At 36.7% G+C, this 10,326-nt stretch overlaps 2 protein-coding genes across 2 annotated transcripts; both read left to right on the top strand.

Moving 5' to 3' along the window:
- Positions 1–5,073: 5,073 nt before the first annotated feature.
- LOC149921992 (uncharacterized) lies at positions 5,074–9,278 on the top strand. Its single transcript, XM_090163847.1, has 2 exons — positions 5,074–5,162; positions 7,397–9,278. Exon 2 carries the CDS (start codon positions 7,422–7,424, stop codon positions 9,276–9,278), a length of 1,857 nt encoding a protein of 618 aa, XP_090019973.1. The 5' UTR covers positions 5,074–5,162; positions 7,397–7,421.
- Positions 5,076–7,146, top strand: LOC149921993 (uncharacterized). The gene is made up of 2 exons (XM_090163848.1): positions 5,076–5,116; positions 5,176–7,146. Exons 1-2 carry the CDS (start codon positions 5,114–5,116, stop codon positions 5,755–5,757), a joined length of 585 nt encoding a protein of 194 aa, XP_090019974.1. The 5' UTR covers positions 5,076–5,113; the 3' UTR covers positions 5,758–7,146.
- Positions 9,279–10,326: the final 1,048 nt, after the last annotated feature.

Genomic DNA, 10,326 nt, shown 5'->3' on the forward strand with positions numbered 1-10,326 from the left:
TTAATTCCAGCTCCAAAATCCATTTATCTGGCAGATTGCCGTGTGAAATGCCAAATTTTGTTAAATTTCTTCAGTCAAACAAGGTTTTGAAGATACATTGACACTAGCAATTGATTAACAAATCAATAAACTTGAATAATTATTGATATAAATAAGCCTGGCAGCTCTGTTTTGTTAACCACACTAAGAAAATAAATATAAATTTTGAATTAATTCTTAAGAATAATGAATATTTCCAGCTCCAAAATCCATTTATCTGGCAGATTGCCGTGTTGAAATGCCAAATTTTGGTAAATTTCTTCATTATAACAGGGTTTTGAAGAAACATTGACACTAGCAATTGATTAACAAATCAATAAACTTGAATAATTATTGATATAAATAAGCCTGGCAGCTCTGTTTTGTTAACCACACTAAGAAAACAAATATAAATTTTGAATTAATTCCAGCTCCAAAATCCATTTATCTGGCAGATTGCCGTATTGAAATGCCAAATTTTGGTAAATTTCTTCAGTCAAACAGGGTTTTGAAAAAACATTGACACTAGCAATTGATTAACAAATCAATAAACTTGAATAATTATTGATATAAATAAGCCTGGCAGCTCTGTTTTGTTAATCACACTAAGAAAATAAATATAAATTTTGAATTAATTCTTAAGAATAATGAATATTTCCAGCTCCAAAATCCATTTATCTGGCAGATTGCCGTGTTGAAATGCCAAATTTTGGTAAATTTCTTCATTCTAACAGGGTTTTGAAGAAACATTGACACTTGCAATTGATTAACAAATCAATAAACTTGATTTATTATTGATATAAATAAGTCTGGCAGCTCTGTTTTGTTAACCACACTAAGAAAATAAATATAAATTTTGAATTAATTCCAGCTCCAAAATCCATTTATCTGGCAGATTGCCGTGTAGAAATGCCAAATTTTTGTGAATTTCTTCAGTCAAACAGGGTTTTGAAGAAACATTGACACTAGCAATTGATTAACAAATCAATAAACTTGAATAATTATTGATATAAATAAGCCTGGCAGCTCTGTTTTGTTAACCACACTAAGAAAACAAATATAAATTTTGAATTAATTCCAGCTCCAAAATCCATTTATCTGGCAGATTGCCGTATTGAAATGCCAAATTTTGGTAAATTTTTTCAGTCAAACAGGGTTTTGAAAAAACATTGACACTAGCAATTGATTAACAAATCAATAAACTTGAATAATTATTGATATAAATAGGCCTGGCAGCTCTGTTTTGTTAACCACACTAAGAAAATAAATATAAATTTTGAATTAATTCCAGCTCCAAAATCCATTTATCTGGCAGATTGCCGTGTAGAAATGCCAAATTTTTGTGAATTTCTTCAGTCAAACAGGGTTATGAAGAAACATTGACACTAGCAATTGATTAACAAATCAATAAACTTGATTAATTATATATATAAATTAGCCTGGCAGCTCTGTTTTGTTAACCACACTAAGAAAATAAATATAAATTTTGAATTAATTCCAGTTCCAAAATCCATTTATCTGGCAAATTGCCGTGTTGAAATGCCAAATTTTGGTAAATTTCTTCAGTCAAACAGGGTTTTGAAGAAACATTTACACTAGCAATTGATTAAAAAATCAATAAACTTGAATAATTATTGATATAAATAAGCCTGGCAGCTCTGTTTTGTTAACCACACTAAGAAAATAAATATAAATTTTGAATTAATTCCAGCTCCAAAATCCATTTATCTGGCATATTGCCGTGTTGAAATGCCAAATTTTGGTAAATTTCTTCAGTCAAACAGGGTTTTGAAGAAACATTGACACTAGCAATTGATTAACAAAACAATAAACTTGAATAATTATTGATATAAATAAGCCTGGCAGCTCTGTTTTGTTAACCACATTAAGTAAATAAATATAAATTTTGAATTAATTCCAGCTCCAAAATCCATTTATCTGGCAGATTGCCGTGTAGAAATGGCAAATTTTTGTGAATTTCTTCAGTCAAACAGGGTTTTGAAGAAACATTGACACTAGCAATAGATTAACAAATCAATTAACTTGATTAATTATTGATATAAATAAGCCTGGCAGCTCTGTTTTGTTAACCACACTATGAAAATAAATATAAATTTTTAATTAATTCTTAAGAATTATGAATATTTCCAGCTCCAAAATCCATTTATCTGGCAGATTGCCGTGTTAAAATTCCAAATTTTGGTAAATTTCTTCAGTCAAACAGGGTTTTGAAGATACATTGACACTAGCAATTGATTAACAAATCAATAAACTTGAATAATTATTGATATAAATAAGCCTGGCAGCTCTGTTTTGTTAACCACATTAAGTAAATAAATATAAATTTTGAATTAATTCCAGCTCCAAAATCCATTTATCTGGCAGATTGCCGTGTAGAAATGGCAAATTTTTGTGAATTTCTTCAGTCAAACAGGGTTTTGAAGAAACATTGACACTAGCAATAGATTAACAAATCAATTAACTTGATTAATTATTGATATAAATAAGCCTGGCAGCTCTGTTTTGTTAACCACACTATGAAAATAAATATAAATTTTTAATTAATTCTTAAGAATTATGAATATTTCCAGCTCCAAAATCCATTTATCTGGCAGATTGCCGTGTTAAAATTCCAAATTTTGGTAAATTTCTTCAGTCAAACAGGGTTTTGAAGATACATTGACACTAGCAATTGATTAACAAATCAATAAACTTGAATAACTATTGATATAAATAAGCCTGGCAGCTCTGTTTTGTTAACCACACTAAGAAAATAAATATAAATTTTGAATTAATTCCAGCTCCAAAATCTATTTATCTGGCAGATTGCCGTGTTGAAATGCCAAATTTTGGTAAATTTCTTCAGTCAAACAGGGTTTTGAAGATACATTGAAACTAGCAATTGATTAACAAATCAATAAACTTGAATAATTATTGATATAATAAAGCCTGGCAGCTCTGTTTTGTTAACCACACTAAGAAAATAAATATAAATTTTGAATTAATTCCAGTACCAAAATCCATTTATCTGGCAGATTGCCGTGTTGAAATGCCAAATTTTGGTAAATTTCTTCAGTGAAACCGGGTTTTGAAGAAACATTGACACTAGCAATTGATTAACAAATCAATAAACTTGATTAATTATTGATATAAATAAGCCTGGCAGCTCTGTTTTGTTAACCACACTAAGAAAATAGATATAAATTTTGAATTAATTCCAGCTCCAAAATCCATTTATCTGGCAGATTGCTGTGTTGAAATGCCAAATTTTGGTAAATTTCTTCAGTCAAACAGGGTTTTGAAGAAACATTGACACTAGCAATTGATTAACAAATCAATAAACTTGAATAATTATTGATATAATAAAGCCTGGCAGCTCTGTTTTGTTAACCACACTAAGAAAATAAATATAAATTTTGAATTAATTCTTAAGAATTATGAATATTTCCAACTCCAAAATCCATTTATCTGGCAGATTGCCGTGTTGAAATGCCAAATTTTGGTAAATTTCTTCAGTGAAACCGGGTTTTGAAGAAACATTGACACTAGCAATTGATTAACAAATCAATAAACTTGATTAATTATTGATATAAATAAGCCTGGCAGCTCTGTTTTGTTAACCACACTAAGAAAATAAATATAAATTTTTAATTAATTCTTAAGAATTATGAATATTTCCAGCTCCAAAATCCATTTATCTGGCAGATTGCCGTGTTGAAATGCCAAATTTTGGTAAATTTCTTCAGTGAAACCGGGTTTTGAAGAAACATTGACACTAGCAATTGATTAACAAATCAATAAACTTGATTAATTATTGATATAAATAAGCCTGGCAGCTCTGTTTTGTTAACCACACTAAGAAAATAAATATAAATTTTGAATTAATTCCAGCTCCAAAATCCATTTATCTGGCAGATTGCCGTGTTGAAATGCCAAATTTTGGTAAATTTCTTCAGTCAAACAGGGTTTTGAAGAAACATTGACACTAGCAATTGATTAACAAATCAATAAACTTGAATAATTATTGATATAATAAAGCCTGGCAGCTCTGTTTTGTTAACCACACTAAGAAATTAAATATAAATTTTGAACTAATTCCAGCTCCAAAATCCATTTATCTGGCAGATTGCCGTGTTGAAATGCCAAATTTTGGTAAATTTCTTCAGTCAAACAGGGTTTTGAAGAAACATTGACACTAGCAATTGATTAACAAATCAATAAACTTGAATAATTGTTGATATAAATAAGCCTGGCAGCTCTGTTTTGTTAACCACACTAAGAAAATAAATATAAATTTTGAATTAATTCTTAAGAATAATGAATATTTCCAGCTCCAAAATCCATTTATCTGGCAGATTGCCGTGAGTAGGAGTGTCCCCAATCTTTGCCAGTTTTCCATGTAGAGGTAGAAAGGGGGTCGGCAACGGAAATCCCCGCTTCCTTCCCCCCTCCCTAAACTAGGTCACAGGTGGCGCGGGGGGGTCGGCATTTTCCTCGGGGTAAGTCACCGAAGGTCATTGACCTCCGCAGAGTGGCGCGCGCTGATTGGCTGGCGCGTAACTACGCGGCGCGGGAACCACGTGGTTACCTGCGCGCTGATTGGCTGGCGCGGCGCGTGTACTGCGCGCTAATTGGCTGGCGCGAAATTATTCAAAATGGCGCTGACTGGTTGGTGTTTTGGCGCGAAAAGGGGTCAGTACTCCTTTAAAAGAATTCCCAGGCTCGCTATGCTCGGGCATTGTTAAAGTGGTGACAGGTTTGATTGATTGAGCAGGTGTAGAAATAACTTAGCGGCGCAAATACCTTTAGTGACAATACCGAGAGAAAAACCTATTAATTATGTCATCGAATTAAATTGAGTCGCGCTGGAAATGCGTTAGTGAACAATCCTTTCGCATATTCATGGTAGAACCGGTTCATTCCGCTTTCGTTAAGTAATTAATCATTTTGACAAATTGACAATAGGACTGTCACGCGATTATTTTGTTCTTTCCCCCCCTTACCTTGCGAGTATAAAAGAAACCGCCCAACGGTCAATTTCGCAGAAGCGACTAACAGCGCACCCACTCTCCGACGACTCAAGAAGATCAGCAAGATGGTAATTATGTTTTTGAAATTTTTTAAGCGAGATTAGTTTTTAATCTCTATATGTCTTAGGCAGCCCGAGACGACATTAAGCTCGATTATGACACTCCCCCAACAGCACCAGTGAAGTTGCCCGAAGTATACGCTAGAAAATCAAAAGTCGGCGAAGTAATTAAAAAAAATAAACCTCGACAATTATTTGCGGGGAAAGGGGCTAACCAAGACCAAGAAAAATTAACAAAGAATACCACTTGGCACGATATTGTATTAGAATTCTCCGAGCTCGGAGATTTGGGCGTTAAAATAACGACCTTTGACCAAAAAATATATATAGATCTAAGGCGTTACGCCACGCACGTAGCATCCAGTCTTCCGCAACCGACTAAACAGGGTGTATGCGTTAAACTAGAATCAGGACCCCAGCTTAAAGCAGCCTTAGAAGACGTCAAGGACCTAGACGCCGTTTACCTAATTGAGGGCGATAAATTAGAAATTCGCCATAGCCAGGCCACCGGTCACACTTCCTTGACCAAAAATTCTGGTTCCTCATTTGCAAAATCGCTAACCCTATACGGAAGAAGAGACATTCACGACGTCCTGCGGTTATTGAGGGAAGTGACTCTACGCTACGACGAAATTCGTAAATTACAATGACTCAAGAAGCCCCTCTCGATTTAAGCACCAGGTTTCGACCTGAGAACTATTATTCGGTTACTAAAATTATCTCTCGGACTTCCAAAAAATACAAATGTAAAACTTTAGAATTCAAGTGCGAGTTCAAAAACTTGGACGATCTCAACCACGCGCGAATAGAAACCCAATTAAACGAAATTTTCCAATCCCTATTAAACGAAATTAGCGATGAAAATCAGGGTTATAGTCGTATCAGAATAGCGGTCAGTTCGGACGAACTCGAAGAGCCCATTAATTTCCAATTTATGAACCTAAACGAGTTGACGGCCGATAGAATTTTAAGCGGTATCGAGCAGGTAGCCCAGTCCCATAAAAATTTATACTTTGAGGCCCCCCTAAAATTCGACATAATTCTTCTGCAAGACACCAATATGAGTGGTAGTCGAAAAAGTATTCGTAACAGGACTATTGAGTGCTTAGATAATTACATTGAACAGGGCAATACCTTTATCCCAATTCGCAATTCTGATAATCTGTGTTTTGCGAGGGCTGTAGCGGTAGGACAGTGCCTCGCTGACTACCAAGAATTAAAAAATAAAGGGCAATCCAAAAATTTTAATAGCTATGATCTAAAGTACATTCGTAATGTCAACCATCCAAAACAAAAAAAAAGCGGCCCTAGCGTTACACAGATTATCAAAAGTTCCCCCAGGTCCTGTTGAAATAAAAGACATTCCTAAATTCCAAAATGTCTTGCCAGATTATCAAATTATCTTACTCGATTCCGATTCCAATTTTGACCCAATTTATTTAGGCCACTTTCAACCCAAACAAATCTTTCTCCTTAAATTAGGAAACCACGTTCACGTAGTGAGGTCTTACGCAGCCATGTTCGAGGGAAAAGGGTACTGTCCATTTTGTTTGAAAGTTTTTGGGAATAGCAAAGAAAAAAGCAGCACAATTGCGAGGGGGGCGTCAGCTGTAAGCGGTGTCTCGACACGAATGTTTCGCATACCGAAACTAGTCAACGTTGCGCCAACTGCTTTAGATATTTTTCGGGGAATACGTGCTTCCAAAAGCATATAGAATTAGGGACGTGCGACAAACTCAAACGTTGCCTAACTTGCGGTAAAGAGTTTGAAGGGGAGCACGTATGCGATTTGAAATGTCACTACTGCAAAATTGAGCACCCGAAAAATGCGTGTTTTGTTCAACCTATCACGTTACCGGAAAATTCCACCAGAATCCTTTACTTTGATTTTGAAACTTTAGTCGACAATGACGAGATTAAACCCGTTCTGCTAATTACCGCTATGCAAGACAGTCCGTACTCTGAAACGTACGATTACCGTACCTTTACCGGCTTTAGTTGCGTCGAGACGTTTTTAGATTACTTATTGGAGAGTCAGGTCGTTGCAAAAAAGGGTAAAACCAAATATTCAAAGGTCGAACCAGTTTTCAAAAACATTACGTGCATTTCGCATTTTGGGTCTGGATTTGATAGTTTACTCGTTTTAAAAGGAGTTCTGACCCGGCCAATAATCCCCGAAGTTATCTTTAAAGGCTGCAAACTTCTCGCGATGTTTCTTTCCAAATACAATATAAGATTTATAGATAGCTTTTCTTATTTTCCAGCCCCTCTCAGAAGCTTCTCCAAAACCTTTAATTTAAGCGATTTTAACAGTATGTATCCATCGGTCTCCATGTCCAAAAATTACCGCTACCCCAAAGGGGTCCCCGAAATCTTAACTAGCAACTTTAATTACGAACCCGATTTCTATTTCGGGCTAATCAAAGCGACTCTTCTCCCACCCCAAGATCTATATCTCCCCGTCTTGGGCTCCCTGATTGGCGATAAATTAATGTTTACGCTATGCAGAACGTGCGCCCTCTATAATCTAGCCGACTGTCGTCATACCGAGGCGGAACGCGCGATTACGGATACGTACACTACCCCCGAGTTTTATTTATCCCTTCAATATAATTATAAAGTTTTACAAATTCACGAAGTGCAGCATTATCGCGAAACTTTCGACTCTGACTGCCCCCTTTTTGACGATTATGTCAGAGATTTTTACAAAATGAAAACCCAATACGCTGGTTTTCCTAAAAACGTTGACTCCTTAGAAGAAAAACAAAAATATTTAAACGACTTTTGGGAACAGGACGGGATAAAAATAGGCCTAGAAGAGGTTAGCTCTAACCCGGCTCTCAAAGCGCTTGGCAAGCTTTCCCTTAACCAGCTTTGGGGGCGTCACCTAATTCAATTACGTCAAAATAATAGTTCTTTTATAAACTCCTACGCTGACTTGGTTAAAATTTTAACTGATAAAACGAAAGAGCTGACCGATTTAAAACTCCTAGAAAACGGAATGGCTCTCGTGACGACCAAATATCACGAAGACCACGTCCCGGCTTATCGTAAAGGTTCCCCAACTGTGGGCATTTTCGTCGCCTCTTATGGGCGTATTAAATTATACAATCTAATGGCTAAAATCGGGCCTAATTTGGCCTACGGCGATACGGACAGTTGTATTCTGATACACGATAAGAAATTAGATTTAACTTTATCAAGCAGCTTGGGCGGACTTACGGATGAATATCCTAATGACACCATTAAAGCTTTTACCACGATAGCCCCCAAGGGTTACTCTATCTTGTTCGAATCGGGCAAAATTTTAACCAAGATTAAAGGCGTCACTCTTACTAAAAAAAATCAGACCATCTTAAACTTTGACACGATAAAGCAGTTGGCGCTCGAGAACCGCGAATTAAAATACCGTGTCGAGATTCCCTTTAACGTGAAAAGACAAAAAACTAGTGGGATTTACGTCGACGAAACGTATATTTTTCAAAGACGGTACTTCTATTCCCTACGGATATTCATGTCACTCACACGCCTAAAATTTCAAACCCCCTGTACCTTTCTTTTGGCTGGCCCCAGTAAGTCGGGAAAAAGTCACTGGACGTTTAATCTCTTGAAAAATAAAAATTTAATGTTCGACAATCCACCCCAAAAAATTTTATATTGCTACAATCTTTGGAACGATCAATTTGACGAATTAAAAACCCTCGCCCCCGAAATTGAATTCCATAAGGGACTCTTTAGTGAAAAACCCGAAGATTTGTTTGACAAAAGACAAAACAACCTCTTGGTGCTAGACGATCTTTCGAGCGAGTGCTTAGACAACGCGCTGGTATCTGAACTTTTTCGAGTGTGTTCGCATCATCTGAATCTGAGTATTGTATTCTTATGCCAGAACGTCTTTGGTCAGGGCAGATTTTCTCGCGACATTTCGCTTAACGCCTCATTTATAGTCCTGTTCCGAAGCCCCCGTGATCCATCACAAATAAAACATTTAAGTCGTCAGATCTTTCCGCATAACCCTAATTTTCTGAGCAACGTTTATAATTACGTAACGTCGGATACGCCCTATTCTAACGTGGTTATTGACCTGCAACAAAAAACTCCCGAATTTCTAAAAGTTAGAACGCAATGCCTCATCGAAGAAGGACCAATGTTAGTATTTACCGAAAATTAATTTTTTATTTTATGTATTTATCATTTTTGGTAGAGGAAAATGTATATTATTGTAATAATCAGAATATATAACAAAGTGTTTATTCGAATTTTACGTCATTCTGTAAAATGCCTTTGCCCAGGTCAATTATAGAAAGCCGCCCGTATCTAACTTTATTAAAAAAGGCTTCCCCAAATCAAAGACGATTTTTACTGAAGAACGCCACGCGAGATCAGGTTGGCTCAATCGCGAATATCTGTCATAATATTTGCCGCGGAGCTTTACCAGTTGGCGAGCATAAACGACGGAAATTACAACGATATAAAAAATCTATTAGAAAACTAGGTCAAAGAGATCTCAGTGATTGTTATCGACGAAGAATTCTAGTCTCGCAAACGGGCGGTTTTTGGGGAGCGATTCTCGATTCGCTCATCCCGCCAAACTTGGGTCGTATAATTAATCCGGCGCGATGAAGAAATTTGTCTTGCTACCCGCGGATAGCTATTTATCCGATACCGAAAAATTGCTAAATTTAATACAAGAACACATGAATAGTATTCTTAACAAACCCGTTCGAGACGGTAGTGAAGAAAAAAACTACGAGAATATCTGGCAATGTTGGCGCGGTATCTCAGAATTAAAGACTATGACGGCGCTCCAGCCGTTCAAATAAAACCGCCCCCTTTACCTCCTTCTTCGAGTACGTTAGCGCCGTTACAGTTAGCACACGGTGCGATCTACCAGCCTCCCGCTGTACCTAACGGTTCATTCGGTAACCCGCCGCTCGCCTCGCCAAGTTTTTTTTCGCCTCCCCAAACGCCAAATCAGCTCCATCAACTATTTGCCGCGCCGCAACAGGTGCAAAGAGCCGTACAGCAACCTCTCCACCAACTGGAAATGGCTATTAACAGGCCCCTCCCAGCATCACCGATAAATCCTGGAATTTCTACACCATGGCAGAGTGTCTCCGGCATTTCGGGGTTGGACGAAAGTCAATCGCCCGATTACGCCCATAAAACTTTAATTGCAGCCCCACCGCATCTCGTGACGTCACGAAATATTCCATTCA

The sequence above is a fragment of the Leiobunum rupestre genome, chromosome 11, assembly GCF_980474605.1.
Source record: "Leiobunum rupestre chromosome 11, qqLeiRupe1.1.hap1, whole genome shotgun sequence".
NCBI classification, from domain to species: domain Eukaryota; kingdom Metazoa; phylum Arthropoda; class Arachnida; order Opiliones; family Sclerosomatidae; genus Leiobunum; species Leiobunum rupestre.